At 42.1% G+C, this 25,503-nt stretch overlaps 3 protein-coding genes across 5 annotated transcripts; 1 reads left to right on the forward strand and 2 right to left on the reverse strand.

Moving 5' to 3' along the window:
* Positions 1–3,213: 3,213 nt before the first annotated feature.
* Positions 3,214–9,411, reverse strand: HNRNPH2 (heterogeneous nuclear ribonucleoprotein H2). Of its 3 annotated transcripts, none has more exons than XM_047716358.1 (2): positions 9,265–9,411; positions 3,214–5,252 (listed from the first exon to the last, which is right to left on the reverse strand). In XM_047716358.1, the coding sequence occupies exon 2, from the start codon at positions 5,197–5,199 to the stop codon at positions 3,850–3,852; it is 1,350 nt and encodes a 449-aa protein (XP_047572314.1). In that variant the 5' UTR covers positions 5,200–5,252; positions 9,265–9,411; the 3' UTR covers positions 3,214–3,849. The 3 variants fall into 3 exon arrangements, with proteins under 3 accessions (XP_047572314.1, XP_047572315.1, XP_047572316.1); XM_047716359.1 differs by having other exon boundaries at positions 9,277–9,386; XM_047716360.1 differs by lacking the exon at positions 9,265–9,411 and adding an exon at positions 6,300–6,672.
* Positions 9,412–9,633: 222 nt separating this feature from the next.
* On the forward strand, positions 9,634–17,832 carry GLA (galactosidase alpha). The gene is made up of 7 exons (XM_047715285.1): positions 9,634–9,894; positions 12,676–12,850; positions 13,849–14,026; positions 14,583–14,674; positions 16,358–16,519; positions 16,730–16,927; positions 17,317–17,832. The coding sequence occupies exons 1-7, from the start codon at positions 9,677–9,679 to the stop codon at positions 17,578–17,580; spliced, it is 1,287 nt and encodes a 428-aa protein (XP_047571241.1). The 5' UTR covers positions 9,634–9,676; the 3' UTR covers positions 17,581–17,832.
* A 2,425-nt stretch (positions 17,833–20,257) lies between these two features.
* Positions 20,258–23,462, reverse strand: RPL36A (ribosomal protein L36a). Its single transcript, XM_047715286.1, has 5 exons — positions 23,370–23,462; positions 22,845–22,950; positions 22,580–22,647; positions 20,711–20,833; positions 20,258–20,414 (listed from the first exon to the last, which is right to left on the reverse strand). Exons 1-5 carry the CDS (start codon positions 23,370–23,372, stop codon positions 20,394–20,396), a joined length of 321 nt encoding a protein of 106 aa, XP_047571242.1. The 5' UTR covers positions 23,373–23,462; the 3' UTR covers positions 20,258–20,393.
* Between the last annotated feature and the right edge of the window lie 2,041 nt (positions 23,463–25,503).

Genomic DNA, 25,503 nt, shown 5'->3' on the forward strand with positions numbered 1-25,503 from the left:
AGACTGAATTTTGGTCCCTGTGAGAGCAGGTTGTAAAACAGACCCTGTGACATTCCCAGCTAAGTGTCAGGTGCAGTGAGTGGAATGTCGTTTCAACAGCGACAGTCTGTTCTTGCAACAGCCCTGGAGGCCTGTCTTGGAGAAATCTTCCTTCTTACTGACAACTTAGGAATTCTCCCCGAAGAGAAAGAACCTTGCTTTGTAAGTGAATTTGCCATGTGTTTTCATACCAGTTTGGGAGGGGAAGATATAAAGCTGTGCTAGGCGTACAGCTAAGATTGTCTCTGGTTTAGTGACCTCCTTTAGGTTTGGATAAATGAATGCAGAAACAAACGAATGGGTGAATAACAGGATGCCTACATCAGCCAATGGTTCTGTGCATCAGAACCACCTGCGGAGATCTGGGACGTCACCCCCAGTTTCTGATTCAGTCAGTCTAGGAGGGATCTGAGACTTTGCATTTCTAACAAGTTCCAGGTCAGGATGCTGGTGCAGGAAGCACACTCTGAAAACCACAGACATCAGCCATCAGCGGAGACCCCCTTAGGCCATGATTGTTGTGGCTGCAGACTTTCAGCCTGGGCCTGCCAAGTAGCTCTCAGGTTACAGTCTAAAATAAATCCCCTGGTTTGGTGGTTGGGGAGCTATGGGTGGGTTTCCTACTTTACCTCCCAGCGAACTTTCCTGGGTAGTGTTAGGGTGTTAGATTTGAGAGTTAGAAGGGTGTGTGTGTGTTTGTGTGTACATCAGCGTTGCTCCCCTCACAGTCACTGCTGTCCCTTTCCACACCTCTAGTGCTGACTGCTGAACTTATCCAGGATCCATCTTTCTCTCTCTCTCTCTCTTCCCTAAATGTTTGGGAGTTTCCTTACCCAACAAGAGCCACAAACACCTTTGAGCACAGGTCTCTGCCAGTCCTTTCCTGGCATTTGGTGCCATCTAGTGGCTAACTGGAGAATCTATGCTCATACTTACAGAACATTCTGGAAAATTGAGCAACGTAGAAAGCAAAAACACCTACTTGTCAACTCCCTAAGGCTTCCTGAAGTCACTTGGGAGGGCAAGGTAATGACTGGCTCAGTATGACATGAGCCAAAATGGATTTCTCGCTCTTCTGGCAGCTGTGACAGAAATTAGAAGTCATTAAAGAATCTCAAATTACCTCTCACTGTACCCCCAGTGTGAATGATTTACTAGAAATGATACTCAATAAAAAGTGTCCTTGAATAAATGGGTAATACCAATTTGGTATTTGCTTCCCCTCTCAGAGCACTTCTCTGGGCCCCAAGCTATAAGCAGAGCCAAAGATAACAATCTATGCCCTGGCTGGTCAGGAGATCACAAAACCGACTTGTAGAAGTTCAGGTGCGGCTGGTAGTGACCTGAGGGCATCCGGGCCCGAAGATCACTGAGAGGTGTAATTGCTAACAGCAACTACATATGCAGAAATGTAAGATAACCCCTGGTGTCACAGGCGTTTGAAGTCCTCCTGGGAGGTGCAAGATATTGTAAACAATCATATGCAATCTGTATTTTAGGGGAGGCAAACATAATCACAAAGGAAGTTGCTTAAAGCTGGCATTCTGAGCCTTTGGCTATTAGAGAAGAATGGGCCACAAATGCGGTCATTGAGACCAAGAGCATCAGCAGATTCCTAAACACAAACCCAGAATTACCGAATTTCAGAAATTCTAGGAGTGAGGTCCAGTAATCAATGTTTTTACAAGCCCTGCAGATGATTCTGGGAACCAGATTCTGAGAACCAATGGTTAAGAACAAGCTTTTAACTGCCCTGAAAAACCTTAAAGGGTGTTAGAGACTATTAATAAATTCATGGAGGAAACGGAATTATTTATATAACATAGGCTTCCTTCTTTTTTAAAAACATATAAAGGCGCCTTAAATTTCCACTTATGATTAAATGAAAAGAAGGGGATTTGCCTTTACTTCTTGGCTTTTAGAGAATGCTGTCTTGATGAAGTCCAGTCTCCAAAGTAGCTCAACAGTCCTGTGGACATTGAGATGGAAATGAGAGGTTTAGAAACAGAAAAATACTCCATCTCAATCTTAAGCACAGAAATTAAAATAGCAATGGGATACCATTTTTCAACTAACAAATTAGCCAAGACCAAGAATAATAATATGCATCACTGAGGCGGAGGGGGGGGGATACACTCCTGGTGCAAACACAAAGTACCATAACCTATTTTTAAAATTATTTTTATTAATATGTAATGTATTATTTGCCCCAGGGGTACAGGTCTATGAAGCATCAGGCTTACACATTTCACAGCACTCACCATAGCCCATACCCTCCCCAATGTCCATAACCCTACCATAATCTTTCTGATAATGCAAAATCAAAATTTGCCTTAAAAAATGTGGGTATCTTTGACTCAGCAATTCCACTTCTGGACATACAGTTTAGAAATAATTACTGATATATGCAATAATGTATGTATAAAGATACTGTGCATTTATAAAAATTTAAAAATTAAAAACAACTTAAAGGGCAGAGGACTTGTATCAGAGAAATGGTTTGGGCTGCCTAACTGGCTCAGTCAGCTAAGTGTCTGCCTTTGGCTCAGGTCATGATCCTGGTGTCCTGGAATCAAGTCCCACATCAGGTTCCCTGCTCAGTGGGGAGTCTGCTTCTCCCTCTGCCTGCCTCTCCCCCTGCTTGTGCGCTCTCACACAAATAATAAAATCTTTAAAAAAATGGTTCATATGAATGGGAAGAAATCAGAGAGGGAGATAAACCATGAGAGACTCTGGATTCCAGGAGACAAACTGAGGGTTACAGAAGGGAAGGAGATGAGGGGATACAGTAACTGGGTGATGGGTATTAAGGAGGGCATGTATTGGGATGAGCACTGGGTGTTATATGCAACTAATGAATCGTTGAACACTACATCAATAACTAATGAACACTACATCAAAAACTACTGATGTACTGTATGTTGGCTAACTGAACATAATAAAAAAAAAATGGTTCATCCAACAGAACATTTTTTAAAAGTCACACCATACAAGATTATTTTTCCAGTTTTTAAAAGGAAGATTTATTTAACAAGTTTCACTTAGTACAATACATCTAATGGAAATCACAATACAAGGAAAGATTTAAATCAAAGCCTCAGAATCTCATACAAATAACATGACCAAACTCCTAAGGTATTGGTATTACATCTCAAAACTGTCCCAGATCTTAAAAAAAAAAAAAAAAAAAAGTAAAAGTGTACACTCACGTGCCTTACAGGATATTAAACCAAAAAGCTAGAATTAACAAACATGCCAAATGTTTTCACTTTGAATCGTAGACACAGCTCCTATATTTGAATTTTACAGAAAAGCATGTTTCTCAACATGCATCCAAAGTTTTCAATGTATTGTGGTATAAGAGCAACATTTAACATAAGTGAAACTGCTTTAACCTAAATACGCTTACTGCTTAGGTACACTCCTACAACGTAACTAACTTGAGGAAAGCTGAAAATTGTTTTAACAGTTATGGTCAATACTGAACGTTGTTATTATACCCTAGATGAATGCTTCAGTGTTCAAAATTACTGAGCTTGAAGTTGTAAAACCTTGACTTCCACTTTACAGTAAGCATGAATCATAAGCCTGTAATGCAAAACTGTTAAACTTTTTTGTTTTCTTTAAAAAAAGGAAAGAAAGAAATAAAGAAAGAAAGAAAAAGAAAGAGAAAGCTGACCAAGAGTGATCAGAATCAATGATATTTCCCATTTACCAATCATACTGGATATACTAGACATCTCTCTCATTCTACAACTCCCATAAATGCAGAGCTTTTATTTCTGTAATAGGTGTTTAGTGTTCCTTCACCTAAGCGAGGTTTGACTGATAGTCACTGGAGTTTTCCTGAAGAACTTGGTCGTATCCACTCATACTGCTCTGACCACCATAACCACCTCCGTAGCCACCACTCAGCTGCTGACTAGCAGGACCCCCATAACTAGACTGGTTGGATAAGCCCATCCCTCCCATCATTTGACTACCATAAGCACCGCCACTTGCCCCTGCTGTAGAATTCAAAAAGAGTTCTACATAGCTGTGGTCATATGCGCCCCCACTTGTTCCTGCAGTAGAATTCAAGAAGAGCTCCACATATCTGTGTTGCATATTAGCTTTGTCTTTTGCCATTGCTGCCACAGCATCTTCATGGGTAGCAAATTCAACATCTGCCTCACCAGTAACTCGGCCATCAGGTCCAATTTCAATGTGCACTCTCATGGGGTTAAGAGGTGAGAAAAAATTGTAAATATCATTCTCAGTGGCTCTGTAAGGTAATCCCCTCATGTGTACACAGTGCCCTGTGGTGCTCTGGAAACTGGACCCACCATCTCCATATCTATGATCAGACATTCCTGAAAAACAGTAATTGAGGTCTCTTCCGAATCTATCAGACCCAAAGCCATACCCATCATTATAGCCACCATAGTCATCATAGCCTCCATACCCTCCACCATACGCACCACGCCTCATCCTTTCAAACCCTGCCCCTCTGCCAATACTATTATACCCTCTGCCAGCCCCCGGCCTATCATAGGGACCTGGCCGCTGCATAGCCATGAGCTTTCGAGGGGGGTCGTAGTGGGTTCGGACTTCAGCTCGGCTACTCTTGAAGATTTCAATGTACCTGTGCCCTATTCTTTCCTTGTGTTTCTTTAAGGCCTTTTCAGCTATCTCCTGTGAAGCAAACTGCACAAATGCTTCCCCTGTGCTCCGCCCCTGAAAGTCCACTGGCAGTGTCATCCCATTTGGCACAATTTCCAACCCAGAAAAGAACTGAACAATCTCTTCCTTGCTACAGCCAAATGGGAGTCCTCTAAGCCGGACGAAGCCATCGTTGGCAGTATCGGGACTATTCGGACCTGTATGCTTCAACACCCAATCCATTTCAACACTGTTGGACTTGAAAACTTCAACGTATCTGTGTCCCATGGTTTCTCTGTCCTTCTTCAAAGCCAATTTCACTTCATCTTCGGATTCAAGTTCGACAAATGCTTCACCACTTGGTCTGCCTTCTCTGGTGTAGATGAAACGAATACCTGATGTGCCATTTTGGATTTTACAATCAGAAAAGAAGCGCATCACTTCATCAGCTGAGCAGGACCAGGGTAGGCCCCTGACCTTCACCACGAACCCCTCCCTGCCTTCTGTGCTCAGCATCATGGTGACTGTTGGGCTCTTATTGGCAAGCTTGGCTCAATGCGATTTCGGTGTAGCTGAAAAAAAATTAGAAGACTACTGTCATGGAAAAATGTTCACAGTACAGTAAGAGAAAAAAGCAAACTAGTACCGTAAAACTCGTATGTATTGCTTTTTTCTAAAACATTCATGTAAATAAAAAGACTACACCATATTTTTATTTTGTTTATGCAACCATTATTTACTCAATACCTATTATGTGTTGGATACCATTAACAGTTGTTTTGGGGCAGTAGGATTATGGGAACTTTTTGACTAAAGGAATATTTTCTTTGAACATTTCTGTATATTCTAAGTTTTCTACACTGAACATATATTAACATCACAGAACATAAAAGCATAAAAACTAACAGCAACAAAATCACTGGAAGATGTGAACAAATACAAGATGGTTATCCCTGATTACATAAAAATGAAAAACTTCATTACATCAAAGATAAGATTCAACAGAATTAAAAGACAATACAAAACACCTGAAAAAATACTTACACCAATACATTACTATCCTTATTATATTAAAAACTCATGCCAATTAGTAAAATCACGGAAATATTAAGGCCTAAGAGATAAATGGAAAAAAGTCATTATGGGTAATTCACACTTTCCTTTTATATATATATTTTTAAAGATTTTTATTTATTTGACAGAGAGAGATCACAAGTAGACAGAGAGGCAGGCAGAGAGAGAGAGAGAGAGAGAGAGAGAGAGGGAAGCAGGCTCCCTGCTGAGCAGAGAGCCCGATGCGGGACTCGATCCCAGGACCCTGAGATCATGACCTGAGCCGAAGGCAGCGGCTTAACCCACTGAGCCACCCAGGCGCCCTCCTTTTATATTTTTTAACTGTGAAGTCCAGTACTTGTCTTTGGGATACAAGCATCAATAAGCCCAGAAAGGGTTTATGGTCCTACAGGGGCATTATACATCTTTACCTAAAGGCAAACGGGCAAATAAACAGTATCCCTACTATGACAAAATTCTGGGCAAGGTGAAAAGGTGGTATAAAACAGGGACTAATTGGTCAATTCTAACAGTTGGCACAGAATTGTTAAATAAAACAGACTCACCAGTTCAGGGATCCACAAGTAAATTTTAAAAATTACAGATGGAGCATAAAACAGGATGAGGCTCAGCGAGAGGTAAGGCTGGCAAGGCAGACATAAGATCCCAAAGACCTAACTTGATAGACAAACACTAAGGTCCTTCTAAGGATTTTAAACAGGGGAGTGAGGGCAGGGGAGTGAGGGTAGGGGAGAGGGTAAGGGAGTGAGGAGAGGGAAGTGGGCAGGGGAGTGAGGGGAGGAAAGTGATGTAATCAAAGCCCTTTCAAATAACAGATCACCCTGGCAACAGTGTGGAACTCAAACAGAGGGGGCTGGTATGACACCAGCAAGATCAGCTAGAAACCTAGTCACTTTGAGGCAGACATAAGGGATTCACCTAAGGCAACAGCAGTTTTTTTTGTTTGCTTTTTTAAGATCTTATCTGACAGAGAGAGAGAGAGAGAGAGAGCGAGCATGTGAGCTCAAGCAGGGGGAGCAGCAGGCAGGGGGCAAAGAAAAGCAGGGTTCCCACTGAGAGATGACCCACCCCCCACATCAGGACCGGAGAAGGCGGCAGAGGCTTAACAGGCACCCTAAGACAACAGTAGTTTTAAAAAAGGAGAGCACCAAGGTGGCTCCGTGGGTTAACTGGCTGCCTTCAGCTCTGGTCATGATCTCAGGGTCCTGGGACGGAACCTCGCCTGGTCAGGCTCTCTGCTCAGTGGGGAGTCTGCTTCTCCCTCTCCCTCTATCCTCCCCCACCCCTCCGCTTGTGCACGCACTCTCTCAAATAAACAAAATCTTAAAAAAATATAAAGTAAAAATTTAAAAAGAAAGCAGTGGATTCTGCGGGACTTGGTAACAGATTAAATACAGGGGAAATATAGATGTGAGGATACAGGAGAGTTGTCTAGGAAATGTTCAAACCTCATCAATCATCAGAAATCCAAGTTAAAACCAGAATTAATCAATATTTTTCACCCACCAAGACAATAAAAATTAAACAGTAAGGATAAGCCAATGCTAATATTCAGGGTTCTTGAAAACTTCTAGAAGAGTGAAAGTCGATACAATATTTCTGGAAAGCAATTTGGAAACATGTATCACACTTTTTGATACAGTAAATCCATTCAGATTATGTGCCCTAAGAGATGACCTGAAATTCGAAGATTTATGGAGCTATATATTCTTCAAAAGGTATTTTATTAAGAAAGTATTACTTATTTAAAAATTAATTTTAATTTTACTTAATTTTAAAATTATACAAATATTTAATAACATGAGGAAATACATATGCGATAATCTTATGAACCAAAATCATGGCTGCATCATAATCTCAACTAGGTAGAAAAAATATATATATATGTTCACACATCCTTTGACCCTACTAAAATTCCTTCCAGGAACCTGGTCAACAGAAATACTCATATTATGTTCACTGCTACTGCACTGTTAGTAATGGCTGAAAATTAGGAACCTAACTATTCATCAATAGGGAAATGGTTGAATGAATTACAATATACTGTATCCTTAAAATGGAATCCTATGCAGCTGTTAAGGAAAAAGATCTGCCCTGACCTAGGAAGATTTCCAAAATGTATTAAATAAAATGTGCATAGTTATGATCCTACTTATTTTAAAATATAAGCATGCACGTATTATGCACGTAAATGCACAGAGGATCTGAAAGCACATAATACAAGTTTGTTTTCTGAGAAAAAAGGAACTAGAGGGTAGAGTGAGGTAAATTTTCACTCTTTACCCAAGATACTTCTTTAACAGTTTTAATTTTTAAAAATCACTGTCATTGGAACAAAATGTTAGAAATATATATATACATGGGGAATGCAGCAAATGTTAATAGTGGCAGGTTTCTGGCTTTTTCAATGTTATTTTTTCAATTTCTTGTGCATTCTTAATTTTCTGTACACATTAATTTTATTTTAGCAAAAAATTAAATTTAAATGTTTGCTTTTATAAAGTTTTCTAATTTTGTATATGTGGATGGCTTATCTGACATGGTCTGGAAACACTGGACCTCTTGGAAACAAAGTACAAAGTGTAATAACTGCCATAAAACTACACTGAGGAGTCAACAAACATTTATTAATTGCCTATTATATGCCTGGCACACTGCATCTACAAATAACAGTCTCCCTATAAACCATCTTCAGGCTTGAGTGATGTTTTATGGACTGGTTTTTTGCATGCCTGAAGCACTCTAGAAATTAACATCCCCTCTATAGTGGCAGGGAGGTTCTGCTTCATTACTGTATCTCCTGGGAAGGCCACCAGTACTAAGTTGCTAAAGTAGAAACCAGGATTCCATTTGTGGGTTAAGAAACTGTGTATTTATACGTGTGTTATACACATACTTTTTATACACCAAAATGCTGAGTACCTATCTCCCGGTGATTAAATACGTGTAATTTTTTAAAAATGTATAGCATACAGTTATTTTTTGAATGTCCAAAACTGAACATGTAGTTTGTTATGGTAAGTAGAAAAACAGACGTTATTTAAATGTTCAATTTAGTAGAAACATTTATTGAGCGCCTCTGTCAGGCACGCAGCATCTGCCTAGATGCGACTCTACAGATATAATTCACTTGGTGCCTCCCCCTACAGACAGACAATCAGTGGGAACTAAGTGCCTGAATGGATGGACCGGCACTCCAGCCACTGGTCTCAACATTTGTTTTTCCTTATCCAGGGACGTGGTTTTCAAGCGTTTTCACCTCAGAGTTTCTCTTAAGGGTCCCCTGAGACCCGCCCAAACAGACAGATACACAAAAACACACACACAGTCACGAACGTCCACCATTTCCCCACCAGGCGCAGCAAAGGCGGCTTCCCGGCACTGGGCGGGGAGGGGGGGGAGCGGGGGAGGGGAAAGCAGGGAACGAAAAAGGCGGAGGCTGCCCGCGGATCCTACTTTAGTCTTCAGCATCCCCACCCTCGGGCCCCCAGTTTCCACCCACACACCAACCTCTAACGATACCGGATAATTTTCCTCCTTCTTCCCTCAAACGGCTATAGCGAGACGGTAGACGACGACCAGAACTACTTCTGCTCACGTAAGCGACTGGTCACGTGATCGCCTACGTCATGTGAGATCTCGGTCACGTGAGCAACTCTCGGCTTAGACTCGGTATCTCTAAAGTGCCGCACTTCCTTCTGGTATAGAAACAGGGCGGGCCAATATCGAGAAAGGCAGAGTGTGATTGGTTGCGGTGTGTTTTACGTGACTGATCATTGGTCCGCCTCTGGGGATAACCGTCCCAGTTGCCTGAGAAACAATAACGTCAGTATTTAATAACTCACCGGTGATTGGTCCGCTTCTAAAGTTAAACTTAAAAGCCCAGATTACCGGCGGAAATTTGTACTGCATTACAGTGGCGATGAAGCTGAAAAGCCAAGTGCCGCAGTCAGGCTCCCTTCCTGGCTTCCTTCCTTCCTTCCTTCCAGCACTTCGCTTCCTGGCCCTGGTTCTCTGGAGCTTCCCTGGTGCCAGGACCCTGGACAATGGCTTGGCGATGACTCCTACCATGGGCTGGTTGCACTGGGAGCGCTTCATGTGCAACACTGACTGCCAAGAAGAGCCGGATTCCTGTATCAGGTATAAGAGATATTGAGTACCCCCTTGCATTGGCCTTTCCGTGAGTTTGTCTTCTCTGTTTGGGAGGATAGAGGGTCGCAGAGAGAACATTTGAGCCTGAGGGAGGGAACCCCCTACTGCTGCTGCTTTTTTATCCCCAGCAAACTGCCCTGGTTGTAAACGAGAACTAAACCTTCTCTGGCGTGACCCCTCCTGCGGTAGGAGTCGGGTCAGCAGCCCCTGCTTCTCCATCTCTCCGTGCTGGATCACCCAACTAGGAACTTGATCCATTCACCATCCAGTTCTGTTCAGGCCCTTCTTGTGAACCGCTGTTCTGCCTCTGTCTGCCACGCACTGGTAGTGACCACAGCTGGGGTGAGTAGGAGAGACAGAGGACTAAGACACGTGCTGTTTCTTCTGCTTTTGGGGCCAGGGGTTCCTTGGCTGTAACTGGAGGAAGTTTAGAAGGACCAGGGAGTCTCTGAAATACCCCACCCCCAGCCACCCTAGCCAGTGGCATCTGGCTAGAAGATTGACGTGGAGGAACTTTATGAAGGCTTCCCCTGCTGTCCAAAAGTTGAGTGTTCCATAAGCGGAAATGGCTTAAAGTGAAGAATTACCATTAATTTATATGGAAAATTTTGTGAGCATTCCCAGGCCCAAAATATAACCTCTCTTGGCTTTGGTGCACAAAATAAATGGAGATAAATCACAGATGCTTACAGGCACAGTTCAAAGCTGTGGTGGCTTAATACAAGGATGCTGAATGTACTTCCCATCACATATTTCTTTTTGTCTTTTCCTTTTTTTTCTAAGCAGTGGTGGGTTTATTTTTGTATGTGGTAATAAAACTAATGCATGAAAATGCAAAAAAATGTAGATAGTAAAGAAAAGTATAATGAAAATGAAGTTTTCCTAGCACAGAATAAGCGCTTCACAAATTCAAATTATATGTATATAATTTATTTAAGCAACCTCCTCTTGATAGCTATTCAAGCTCTTCAAATTTTTTTTATTATTGTGAAGCTGTGTTAACCATCCTTTTACATTGTAAGATTCTTTCCTAAAAGTGTAATTACTGGATCCAAAGGTATGTTACATATCAAACTATTTTGTTACATATCAAACTATCCTCCCCAAGAGTTTTACAAATGTGCATTCCCAAGAACAGTGTATGAGAATGACTATTTCCCCACACCCTGGCCAATGCTGCATTTTTGTCATTCTTTTAAAACTTTGCCAATCTGGTGTTTTTATTTCCACTTAATTATTTTTTAGTTGAAATGTTTTGGGTTTGGTTTTGGGGTTGTGTGTGTATGGGTGTTTGGTGTAGCATATATTATGAAAATGGTGGTTCCAGCTTATGTTGGTTTTTATGAGTTCTGGCTCTGACATCATGTTGAGAAAGTCTTTACCTACCCGAAGATAATATAGTCACCTACATTTTCTAGTAGTTTTTTTAAAATGGATTTTTAAAATATTTAAACGTTAATGCACCTGGACCTTATTTTCCTATAAAGAAAGCCACATTTGATATATACTAAATTCCTGGGATACCTGGTTGACTCAGTCAGTTAAGGGTCTGCCTTCAGCTCAGGTGAGGATTCCAGGGTCAGTGAGGACCCTGCTTCTCCCTCTCTGTCCACCCCTCTCCTCCTTGTGCACCCGTGCATGTGCTCTCACTCTTTCTCTCAATAAATAAATAAAATCTTTTAAAATATGTATATACTAGATTCCATGGTACCAGATGGCTGGAAGGATCTCTTTCAGAACTTTCTCTTTAATTCCATTGATTTGTGTATTCTAATGCTACTGGTACTGTACCAGCTTCATTTATCTTTTGTAGAATGTTCATATGTTTTATCTCTCAGGTGAAATTTTGAACCATGTTGCCAAGTTCCTTAAAAAGTCCTTTGGGGGGGCACCTGGGTGGCTCATTGGGTTGAGCCTCTGCCTTTGGCTCAGGTCATGATCTCAGGGTCCTGGGATGGAGCCCCGCATCGGGCTCCCTGCTTGGCAGGGAGCCTGCTTCCCCCTCTCTTTCTGCCTGCCTACTTGTGATATCTCTCTCTCTCTCTCTCTCTGTCAAATAAATAAATAAAATCTTTTATTAAAAAAGTCCTTTTTGGGTTTGTTCAGGATTTTGTTAAATGTATAAGAGATGCCTGGGTGGCTCAGTAGGATTAAGCATCCTACTTTTGATCTCAGCTGAGGTCTTGATCTCAGGGTCGTGAGTTCAAGTACCACGTTGGGATCCACACTGGCGTTGAGCCTATTTTAAACAATGTATAAACTGTGTTTTAATATTGAGTTTTCTTATCCCAGAGCAAAATAACATCTCTCCATTTACTGAAATCATTTGGGAACATCATAGTTTTATTCATATGGATCCTGCACATGTCTTAAATTTATCTCTAGGTGTTTTAGGTTTTTCTGTTGTTTTTTTGGTTGCTCTTGTGCATGGTATCTTGTTGTTGTTTTCTTTTTTCCCAAACAGGCTATTGTTAATATCTAAGAAGCTGTTGATTATAGTAATTTTGTGGTTTCTTACTTTACTGAACTTTCTTCTTAGTTCTAATTATCTTTTCAATTTCATGTATTTCTCATTCCTAATTGTTTGAGGTTCTTAGGATGGAAGTATTTGGCCAGGGGGAAATAAAAAAAAGGCCTCAGTCCATTTTACCTTGCTGATTACTACTGAACTGGGTAGTAACTGGGTTGAAAAAAAAAAACTTGCAAAAGCAAAAGATGCCTTATTATTTGTTCAATGAATTACAGCAATTTTTGGAATTTCTCTTTCAGTGAGAAGCTCTTCATGCAGATGGCAGAACTCATGGAGTCAGATGGCTGGAAGGATGTAGGTTATGAGTACCTCTGCATTGATGACTGTTGGATGGCTCCCAAAAGGGATTCAAAAGGCAGACTTCAGGCAGACCCTAAACGCTTTCCAAGTGGGATCCGAGGCCTTGCTGATTATGTGAGTTTACAGATAATGCTCTTTCATTCAGGAGACTGTAAGCACTTTTGTACAGAAGCTTATTCAGAAAAACTGAGAAAGTAAAATAGCATCTATTATCTGAATATCAAATTGTAAGGTTTCTCAGATGGAATTTTCATTCCATCGGCAGATCCTTGTTTTTCAGTAGCACTTGAGGCCAGTCTTGAAGAAGTTCTCCTTTTGCTGAAACCACTGAATTCTCTAGCAGGAAAAGGGAACTTGGTTCTTGACATGTGTGCATATATTTCCATATGCTTTGTGAAGCTATTACAATTGTAAGTATAAAGTAGAAGACAGAAGGAATATATTCTGGAAATTAAGGAGTAACAGAGCTGGATGCTAGTTAAAGGCAATGAAGACAGATATGTTCAGAACTACTGTAACAGGGGAAAGAGCCAAGATCAATTTCAAATACAACAAAGACGAGTGGGGTTTTATAGTCAGTGAGCAGACTTGAGGGGGTCAGTGGATGGAAAATTACCAAGAGGAGACATCAAGGGCAAGAGGATTCTCTCTAAAGGCAGGCCCACCAAGGAGTTAGACATGAAGAGCAGGGGGATGAGGAACTTGATTAGATATCAAGGGTAAGGCGATGACTTAGGAGGATTCTTGCTGAAACAGTGTGAGACCTACTTGAAAAGAGGGCACAGAAGAGCCCAAGGTATGGTCATGGTGAGAGTCTTTGTCCAGATAATTGTATCACTGCCATGGAAAGGTAACTTTTAGGATCCCATTAGAAAAAGATGAGAGTGACAGCTTTCCCTTTAGTTCTGTATCATAACCTACATATGTAGTTTGAACTCAGCAGCATTGGAGACTTTGTCTCCCAGCTAACTCATCTGGATAATTTTGGGGGTTTGTGAAAAAAAAGCCCCTGATACCTAGTGAAATATACTTATCTGTGCCCCCAGCCTAGAGTGGTTCTCTCTAATTCATGATTGCCCTTCTATTGTGGTGATCCTTTCCTCTCATTTCAGGTCCATAGCAAAGGACTGAAGCTAGGAATTTATGCAGATGTTGGAAATAAAACCTGTGCAGGCTTCCCTGGGAGTTTTGGACACTATGACATTGATGCCAAGACCTTTGCTGACTGGGGAGTAGATCTGCTAAAATTTGATGGTTGTTACTGTGACAGCGTGGAACATTTGGAAAAAGGTATGATTTACCCATGAGCAAAGGAAGCAACTTGGAGGCCAGGGTAACTGGAGCATTCCAAAGAGCTCATCATCACATTTTAAATGCTTAGTCACAACACCGGGAATAATTATTCTCAATGTGCCAGAGCTCCTACCTCTTTTCTTTCAGTTTGTCCATGCATTCCTTCATGCATGCATGCATGTAAAATCCATGCATGCCAAATCATGGCTAATAATGTGCACGGTTCATTCAGGAGGGCTCCGAGTTTATTACAAATAGTAATTATAACTTCCCATAACATCACTTGGGAGAGCATCTGGAATGTCAGTTCCAGAGAAAAGAGCATCTACATTCCTCCCTTTCTTCGGTATATGCGCCATCCCACACTACTTCCTGAGAACAATCCCAGCAGTCTGGGAGGTACTAAACACAATTTAATCACAGAGCAGCCACCCATCACTGCTCCTGGTTGAAAATATAACCACGGCCCTTCCAGGCAGCCTCTTTTTAAAATACACAACGCCCCTGGAAATTCCTTTCTTTCCCTTACTTTACCCATTGTTTTCTCATACAGGTTATAAGCATATGTCCTTGGCCCTGAACAGGACTGGCAGAAGCATTGTGTATTCCTGTGAGTGGCCCCTTTATATGTGGCCTTTTCGTAAGGTGAGCTAGTGAGCACACAGTCCAACAGAGCCTTGCTGATAGATTTTCAGAACTTGAGAACAAAGGAGACTGAAGGGTCTCTTTCAACGTCCAGTCTTATTTAACAGGCTCATCCTACAATCTCTCTCAGGATCCAGCCACTTCTCACCCTCTCCCCTGCTGTAATTGAATTCTAATCTCAGAAATCGGTCATTTTTTATTCTTCCCTTTGTCCTGCAGTTCACAGCCTATTCGCCAGCAATCCTATCAGTACTATCTACAAAACACATCCCGAATCAGCCCATTTCTTTCCATCTCTGTTGCATCCACCCTGGACTTCCAGCCACTATCGTCTCGGCTCAGCCTAGTTCATCTCCACCATCCTGCCATCAATTTTCCAAGCAGCACCACAGTGATCTTGTTAAAATGTAAATCCTCACTCCCCTGCTGAAAAAAGCCTTAACTGGTTTCCCATTGCATTTGGAATAAAATCACACTCCACTGATGTGGTCCTGGCCTGCCTCCAGCCTCCCCTCCCTCTTTCCATGACTGCACTGGGTTTTCTTTCTTTCCCTCAAACACACAAGCCTGCTGCTGCCCCAGGAACTTTACACTTGCGTTTTGTTTTCTGCCTGGTACATTCTTCATCCAAGATTTTTATTTTTATTTTTATTTTTAAAGATTTTATTTATTTATTTGACAGAGAGATCACAAGCAGGCAGAGAGGCAGGCAGAGAGAGAGGAGGAAGCAGGCTCCCTGCTGAGCAGAGAGCCCGATGCGGGGCTCGATCCCAGGACTCTGAGATCATGACCTGAGCTGAAGGCAGCGGCTTAACCCACTGAGCCACCCAGGCACCCCATCCAAGATTTCTAAATGGCTGTCTCCTTTTAACGTTTAAGTCTCAAAACAAATGCTACATATTCAAGCAGCAATTCTGTACTCTAAAATAGCCCTCTATCCATTTATTCTTTATCATATTAATCAGCTGAATTTCCTTGTAAGAACTTAGCACTGTATGGAATTATTTGTTTACTGGCTTATTGTCTGTCTCCCCCACTAGAATGTAAGCTCCAGGAGGGCAGGGACCTTGTCTGACTTTATCACTGTATCCCTAGCTTATGGTAAGTGTTTAATAATTACTTATAGAATGAATCCCTGTTCTTTGCTTCTAATCTCTGCAAAATACTCTCCCCTTTCTCAGCATCAGAAACCTGATATTCTCTCTCCCTATCTACAAACTTGTATTTGTTCCATTAATAAATTATGTACCTCGGATTCAGATTGCCTTATCCTATGCTTATTTGTCCTATGTAATTTTGCAGCCTTTATTTTTACTTACACAGATCATTTTAATTATTTGATTACAGAAGTGATACATGTCCATTTTAAGAAAGTGTGAAAATCCAGTAAGTTGTGAAAAAAGTTAAAATCTTCATAATCCCGATACTTAGTTACCATTTGGCAAATTTCCAGCATAAACAGTGTTAAAGCCATTTAAAGGAGAGATTTTAAGTTATATGGCCTACTTCTGAAGTAGACTTCTTACAGTGAAATTACATTATAATAGGGATTTAGCTCTTCTCATAGGATACCTTTAATCTGTACACTAAAGAGGCTATAGGTGCCTCCTTTAAACTTGACTGTTTACATGTTGCAAGAATGGTAGTAGAAAGTAAATAAAAGAGTTATGTCTGTTTTCACAGCCCAATTACACAGAAATCCGACAGTACTGCAATCACTGGAGAAACTTTGAGGATGTTTATGATTCTTGGCAAAGTGTAAAGAGTATCTTGGCCTGGACATCTTCTAACCAGAAGAGCATTGTTGATGTCGCAGGACCAGGGGGTTGGAATGACCCAGATATGGTAAGAACCTGAGCTCTCCCTGTTCGAGCCCATGCAGTGGACCTGTTTCCTATTTGATTTTTCAAGGTAAATCAGAAGGGAAAATTCCTGGAAGCAGGCCTTACCTGACAGTACTCAGAGCAGGGTGCCATAAAAGTGGCTTATGTCTAGGTAACTTTGAAAATGTTTCATTTTTTTTTTAATTTAAATTCTTGCTCTTCTTTGTTCCAGTTAGTGATTGGTAACTTTGGCCTCAGCTGGGATCAGCAGGTAACTCAGATGGCCCTGTGGGCTATCATGGCCGCTCCATTACTCATGTCCAATGACCTCCGACACATCAGCCCTCAAGCCAAAGCCCTCCTTCAGAATAAGGATGTAATAGCCATCAACCAAGACCCCTTGGGCAAGCAGGGGTACCGGCTTAGAAAGGTACAGTAAATAATGTTCTATGGGAGAAAATAGGAATTGGCCAGGAACATACTCTTGCCTTCTAGTTTACAGTTCATCCAAATGTTTGTGTGTTTTAAGATGGAATGGCTTTATGCCCAAGTACCACCATTGTCCTGGGCCTAAATCTGTTAAATAAGAGGATGTGCACTCATCTTTTGAGAATATTTACTTTTAATCTTCATGTTATAATCAGTAATGAGGCTCCTTTTTTTGCTGACCATTACCTTATTTCCAAAGCATGCTGTAGGATTTTAATTTTTCCCAGAAGTGCTCAGTATTTCTGACAATAATACTGAATGCCACTACCAAAAAGGAAGCTTCTTCCTGTTACCAAGCTCTCACACCTATTTTCTTGGCTTACTTTTCAGGAAGACAACATTGAAGTGTGGGAACGCCCCCTCTCAGACTTAGCATGGGCTGTGGCTATGGTAAACCTGCAGGAGATTGGTGGACCTCGTTTTCATACCATCTCTATTGCTTCCCTGGGTCAGGGGCTGGCCTGTATTCCTGACTGCATGATCACACAGCTCCTGCCTGAGAAGAAAGAGCTTGGGTTTTATCAGTGGACTTCAGATTTAAAGACCAAGATAAATCCCACAGGCACCGTCTTACTTCAGCTGGCAGCAACCTAGACTACACTAAAAAACCTTCTTTAAAACGTATTTTGTTGTGGCTCCTGTGGCTCATTGATTAAGTGTCTGACTCTGTCTCAGCTCAGGTCTTTATCTCAGGGTCATGAGTTTAAGCCCCTACTTCAAAAGGAAAAAAATGTGTGTTTTGTTGCCAAACTGACTCCCCCACTGGTGTCTCCCTTTCCTTCCATTCCCACTTTAGCTGTCCTTCTTTCCTTCAATAAAATTTTCCACAGTGGACCGTAAGAAAAACTTGCAAAGGTATCTCTAAACATTTTGGGGAAAGGCTTTTGAAACAAATTGCTAAGTAACAGCTGTAATTTATTGGGCACTATAGTATGTGCCAGGCACTGTTCTAGATATATGAACTATCGAGCCATTTGAATCCTCACCAACAGAGGTAGGTACTTATCCACTACAGAACTATAGGCAAGATTTCAGCCCAGACTTTTAACCCTTAAACTACTACCTACTGAGGTGCTTGGATGGCACTCTTTAAGTATAATCTTAGCCCAAAGGGAAGACAAAAACAAAGCTACCTTAATTGAAGGGCAAAAAAAAAATACCCCAGCAGGAATAACCTACAGAGGCAACCCAAGAGACCACATTACTGAATCTTTATGGAACCATCTCAAGAAACATTCCACCACACAGATTTCTAAATCCTAAGGTTTTTTGCAATGTAGAGCCAACAAATGCAGGTGGCTTACTTTCACAAGCAGTAGTTGCTCCATTGTGATCTCTGGCCAGAACACCTTCTCCCCTTTAAGTTGCCTCCTCTCCAGGATGTGATGAGGCAGTGAGTGACCTTCAGACTGGGGTATGTGGGAATGGATCCTTTTTGTTAAGGGGGGGTGCAGAAGGAAAGGGGATGCCAAGCAGGCCCTGCACCCAGCCTGATGTGGGGTTCGATCTCACTACCCAGAGATCATGACCTAGGCAAAAATCAAGTCCGACACTTAAGTGACTGAACCACCCAGGTGCCACAGGGAATGGATCATTTTTTTTTAAGATTTTATTTATTTATTTGACAGACAGAGATCACAAGCAGGTAGAGAGGCAGGCAGAGAGAGAGGAGGAAGCAGGCTCCCTGCTGAGCAGAGAGCCCGATGTGGGGCTTGATCCCAGGACCCTGAGATCATGACCTGAGCCGAAGGCAGAGGCTTTAACCCACTGAGCCACCCAGGCGCCCCGGGAATGGATCATTTTAAAGGCATTTCCATACATTAGAATTTTCTCCTTTCCCTACCATTTGCCTGAGGACCAACCTGTAGTCAAAGCTTCAAGCCTGCTCATCACCTCTCCTTTCAGTCAGCCTTCTCCCACAGAACCAAAGGCAGCAGCTCCACCATCTGAATGTGCAACAGCACAAAATTAGCAAGGGACAAAGGCCCTCCAAAGTGCATGTTGTTAATAATTCCTTTGCCTGTCAAGTGATTTTCACTTATTGTAAATAAAATTGGAATAATCATCATTTGCTAAAACTGGCAAACCCAGACTTAATCACCCACGGAAACAAGGCAATTTGGAACTGCTCCATCCCACTGAGATGTACTTGGTCATCAAAAGGTATAGCTTCTATGCTTTGCCTCCAGTTTTGCTACACAAGTATGAAAAGCTGAACAGTTAAGAATCAAGTATACAAAAATAATAATAAATTAAAAAATGAAAAAAAAAAATCAAGTATACAGGGGTGCCTGGGTGGCTCAGTTGGTTAAGCAGCTGCCTTCAGCTCAGGTCATGATCCTGGGGTCCTGGGATCGAGTCCCACATCAGGCTCCTTGCTCGGCGGTGAGCCTGCTTCTCCCTCTGCCTCTGCCTGCCACTCTGCCTGTACTCACTCTCGCTCTCTCTCTCTCTCTGACAAATAAATAAAATCTTTAAAAAAAAATCAAGTATACAAAAATAATAATAAATTTAAAAATGAAAAAAAAATCAAGTATACAGGGGTGCCTGGGTGGCTCAGTGGGTTAAGCCTCTGCCTTTGGCTCAGGTCATGATCTCAGGGTCCTGGGATCAAACCCCACATAGGGCTCTATGCTCAGCAGGGAGCCTGCTTCCCCCTCTGCCTGCTTCTCTGCCTACTCGTGCTCTGTCAAATAAAATTTTTTTTAAAAATTCTCTTATAAAAAAAAAAGAATCAAGTATACAACAGTATACCAAGAGAAAAAGGATGTAAAATTTGCAATGATTAGACATCTTTAAAAATCAGCATATATCCCTGTTAAATTCTGCCGGGCAACTTAATTCACTAGAAATTTTATCCTCTGCTGTTATTTCAACATGAAAATTTATGTCTACTTTGAAATCTGAGGGGGTACGTCAAAAGGTCTGAACAATGTTAGAGTTAAGTCTGAGAACATAGAATATATATATAGTGTGCTCTGTACAGTATGCTGTGCATAAAAACAGCCTAAATTCCTCACTGAAGGACTGAAGTAGCAAGGGTATAGGAGAGAAATTATTTCGCTCTAGGTAAACTTTACATTCACTATGGGTATAATTGATAGTTACCATGGGACTCTACTTACATCCCATGATAACTAATAACCCTTGTTTAACAGCAAAAGGAATCCCATGAAACCTCATGTAACTGAAGTGCCAAAACTGGAAGATCACCACATTTGTATGAGTTCAACCAGTTCAAATTCAATCCAAAATAAAGTACCCAGAAGAATCAAGCATAAATTGCCCCACGAGAGGAATTTTATTGATGCCAGTACTTTATTTCCATCTTAAAAGACCAACTGCAACCAAACGAAGTGAACATAACCTCAAGATTTTATTGTCTTCATAACTTAACAATATGAAGCTTAGAACTGGATCACCTGGCCCTGTAATGGAACAGAAAAAAAAAGTGAGGTTTTTTTTTTTATTTTGCAAAGAACCTCTCTACTCTCTCAAGTACACAATTATCCCCCTAAAGGGATCACCTCCTTTTAATTAAGTGTCTTCATTATCCCTCTACTACTCATGCCAAAACCAACACCAAAAACCTCATACCTTCAGCTATGGATCTAGTTATTTTTAAAAGGATTGCCCCGTTCCTGATTGCACCATCAGTTAAGTGGAGAGAAATGTTCACCTCACCCAACAGAAAAGATTGCACCTTCCACCTGCAATTATATACCTTTCTCTTCTTATCTCCTCCCAGTTCAAAATGTTTGCATCTCTTAATAGCCAGCATTCTCTTAGATCTGCAATTGGGCTCAACACATTCAAGCCTCAGCACAATCTTCTTTGTAGTTTTAGCCTGGAAAAAATGAAGTCAATCCTTTCATAAATCACTGCAGAAAATCTTTCTTCAAAATGGAGGACTGCTGGGTTAAGTACTACTTAAAGGGAAGCTTTGCAAATGACAAAGAGTTTTAGCAATTTGTCTTTAGCTATAGGGAGAAAATAGTAATGTTAAAATCAGTGCATTTAAGAGGAAATTTAATAGCAAAGGTAGATCATCTAATTGCCATCAAATTCTCTATTCCCATCAAACACCCCGAAGAGCTTCTTACCAAATGGTCATTTATCACACCACCTTGAACTTGTGGCCTTTCAACAGCTCTACATACTTGTACTCCCCACAAACAAAAATGGGTCAACCAAATCCCTGAAACTATGAACTGAACACAACTTTCTCACTAAACAGAATTTAATAATTGTTACTTCAGATTTATCAATACTCTGGAGACTACCTAAAATTATGTCTACAATTTATGTGTATTCAACTGTATCTATTTAATTCAAGGTACTGGAATCAACTTTTTAAGACTACTCCTATAATCAGAATTCTACTGCCTATTCACAGTTCTCCAAAAAACCAAAGACTAGGCAGAATCTTCCCACCTTCTAAACAAGTTAGCCGAATGCGAAAAGGCAATCCTTACCACCTTGAGCTCAAACCATTTATTGCACCTAAATGAACACTACTGTTATTCCTTAGTACTTTCTGGCAGGAGGCTGAATGAGCAAAGCACCAAAAGAAATGCTGTGTTCACAGGAATGCTATTCTAGGCACTGTGTACTTTAAGGGGCACCAGATCACCTAGGGCAGAACAGAAACTCATTTGGCCTGAATGAGAATGACAAGAGAATTCAGAAGTGCAGTGGAAGGCTTACATGAGGATTTTAAGGAACTTTAAAAACCTCATGAGAGGGGCGCCTGGGTGGCTCGGTGGGTTGGGCCGCTGCCTTCAACTCAGGTCATGATCTCAGGGGTTCTGGGATCGAGTCCCACATCGGGCTCTCTGCTTAGCAAGAAGCCTGCTTCCCTCTCTCTCTCTCTCTCTGCCTGCCTCTCCGTCTACTTGTGATCTCTGTCAAATAAATAAATAAAAAATCTTTTAAAAAAAAACCTCATGAGACTGGTTGCAGTATGCAAGCTTCTGAACTGAGAAGCAAAGTGAGAGAGCAATTCTCACTGCAAGCAAGGGCTGAAGATTCACTAGGGTATGACAGGTAAAGAAGAAAGGATTCACCAGTGTACTGAAACTTCAGTCCTTAGGAAATCAGAGCACATTCCTCTTTACTTAATTTTGCCTCTTCAAAAAGGTTAGGACAAAAATAATAATAACCAAGATATTGCAAGATTGTAAATTAGAGTCTGACTAGAGTCAGACCGGGGTTGCGCTCATAGCTACACTGCCTCCTAGATGTGTCACTGCAGGTAGCGTAGGGAACTTCGCTGAAACTATGAAAACACACACCTGGGGGCGCCTGGGTGGCTCAGTGGGTTGGGCCGCTGCCTTGGGCTCAGGTCATGATCTCGGGGTCCTGGGATCGAGCCCCGCATCGGGCTCTCTGCTCCGCAGGGAGCCTGCTTCCTCCTCTCTCTCTGCCTGCCTCTCTGCCTGCTTGTGATCTCTGTCTGTCAAATAAAAAAAAAAAAAAAACCCACACACACCTGTACTCTACTACCTGTACCTCTACTACCTCTTGTATTCAGGCTAGAGAAAAATGCAAAGTCTTTACTACAGAAGCATGTCAAATGGTAATTACTACTAACCTTTTTCCGGAAAATAGGCTTCGTCTGCCCACCATAGCCACTCTGCTTCCTGTCATAACGCCGCTTTCCTGGAAGAATGAGGTTATTTGTTATGGCATACCAAAAATAATCGCAACTGCCACACGAATCTTCTTACACGTTTTATCTTGGGTTTTCCAGCAGAAAAACAATAGCCAAGTGGGAGTGAGGGACGGGGCACGGGATAGCGTATATATTACACTAGTTCCTGAATAATTAAAACCAAATTCCATACAGACCGTCTTACCCTGGGCATAAAGGGAATCTTTTCCTTTCTTGTACTGTGTCACTTTGTGGGGTTGGTGCTTTCCACACTTCTTGCAGAAAGTCCGGCGTGTTTTAGGAACGTTCACCTAGTAAAGAAATCGTTCAGAACGAGCAGCGTTATCAGATACCCATCGCACAACGCCCTTAACGACCCAGCCGAACCTAAGACATCCCCCGAAGGCTCGACTCTCAGTCCTCGCTAGCGCACACCACTTGACTAGAAGGTGGTACAGCCGCCATGTGCTTCAGGTCCAGCGGCCTCCGCTGGGCCCCGTAGTGGAGAGCATGCATGTTCGCTCCAACCCCGGCTAAGTCTACCTCTTTGATCCCATCACTTCATTTCCTGACCCCGAAGCCCAGTGCCTTCGGGGCCGATCCCAGCAGCGCTGGGTTTCTTTGGTACAACGAGTCCGCGAATGGACCTAAAGCCAGCTTGGGACGGCCCCCGTCGAAGAGGGTGAAAAGATTAAGCTGGATGTTACCGGGCCCGCTCCCAAAGTCCTACCATGCTTGCGAGAGCGCAATCGACACGGAAAGAAAGGGACCTGCCCGGAAACGGAAGTATATAGGAGGTTTCTGGTCGCTCTTGCTCATGGGAGTGGCGAGAAGGACCATAGAGTCTAAGGCTCTGTGAGCACCGCCCTCTGGCGGCTGAGAGGACTCGCTTTGGAGCCGTTGGTAGGAGCTTAAGAAAGGGCTCGGCCTGAGGCAGATCCTATCTTTGACGGGTCGGGTGCCCAAGCTTTGCAGTTTTTTCTCACTTCATCACTTCTGGCGGACGCCGCTAGGTAGCAGCGTTAAACGAGGGAAACAGTGCTCGTTCTAGACCCTCGGGCGTCCCTGTCCCAATCTCCGAGGGAAGCAAGGACTAGGATCAAAGGGAGGAGCCCTACACACCCAGGCTCCATTACTGTTTCATATCAAGGACACTGGGAATATCTTTGACAGGGAACTACTGGTTAACTGAAGGCTTGGAGGGAGCCAGTGCTCTAATTCATTTATCACATGGCTGTTTGGTCCATCCAACAAATGTTAATTGAATTCCTATTCTGTGTTGGGCACTGTTCTAGGGCAGGGACACGATAATAAAATAATCAGTCTCATAAATTTATAATTACAAAGTACTTTGTAAAACAGTATGAAGGATCGGCATTCAAGCAGCCCCCTTTTATTGAAGGAACAAGTTGGCTGCCCTGAAAAGTGACAATGAAATTGTTCAGCTCGCACAGTAACAATCAACAGGCCAAGAGATTAAAAAAAAATATATCTAGCAGCTCTTCCTTTCCTTGCATACCTGGCAGAAGTCATGTGCTAGGTTTCAAGAGTCTAGCAGAGAAAGACTGCAGGGTACTGAGTATTTAAAATGGATTGTCTCATAAAATTCTCACAGTAATTCCGGGAGGTAGGTGGTACTATCATACCCATTTTACAGATGAGAAAATTGAGGCCATAGGATCATCAACATTTTGCCCACTGTAGATAGTATTTAGTGGAACCAGGACAGAAACACAGGTGATCTGATTCCAAAGCCTGGGTTTCTTTACCATTATACAGTATGGCTGTTGTGGCCTGGAAATCATAATAGTTAACAATTACTGAGCACTTAATATATACCAGGCATTTTCCTAAATACCTCATCTACTACCTCTTGTAATCCAAACCACCCCACGCACTGTGTACTATTATTAACAGGTGAGGAAACTGAGGCACAACACAGGTGGTTATTTCGTGGAGCTGGAATTTCATCCCAGGTAGTTTCTAGCACCACAGCCTTGCACCTAACCATGCCATCACACAGTGCAAGCAGGGTAGAGGTTGATGAAGAACTGAGTGGGGACTCAGGAAGGGGTACCAGTGATTAGGGGCTAAGGAACTATGAAAGCCTGGGGTCTCCTGCTTACATAATTCTCCAGGAATACCCAGGGGTCCAGAGCTGACTCTCAGATTATCCCCTTTTTGTTGGGTGGTCTCTGGGAAGGAGATAATGAAAACAGTACCCCTGCCTGCTACTACACTTCCTAAAAGTTTCTTTGCCAGACAGCCAGCCCATAGTTTCAGCATATTCTTCTCTTTGGGCTCTTAGGCAGTCTCACTGGACTTTGAGGGGTTTCTAGAGGTTTTTGATATTAGTAACATGGAATTATGAAGACAGTGAACATGACCCCTCTTAGTCAACCTTAGATCTTTGTGTCACACCTTGTATGGCGTGGCTTTGGCTTTGATTCCCTTCACTAATCCTGGTCTGTGTTTTGGACATGCTCCTGCTCATTAATTTTCCCTAACGTGAGTTGCTCAGAACTGAACATAGGAGTCTAGATATGGCCTGACCTTGCAGAGTAGGTGGCCTATTTACTTTCCTCTATCTAGATATTTTACAGGAAGCCTATTTTCACCTTGGATTTTCTGGCAGCCATCTTACTGACATGACATTTCTCTTCATTACTATCAGCAAAAACCTCTGAACCATTTGCACAAATCCTACTGCTATTCCACCTTCACCTGGAGAATTTTGAAGTTCAGTTTGGTGCCCCATTACAGGACATGACCCTTAGCTCTGGTAAAATACACTTGCTCTTCATACCAGGTGATCAGGATCTTTTTACAGACCAATTGCTCTGGTTCCGTCACCCAGTCTTGCC

This window comes from Lutra lutra, chromosome X, assembly GCF_902655055.1.
Source record: "Lutra lutra chromosome X, mLutLut1.2, whole genome shotgun sequence".
NCBI lineage: Eukaryota > Metazoa > Chordata > Mammalia > Carnivora > Mustelidae > Lutra > Lutra lutra.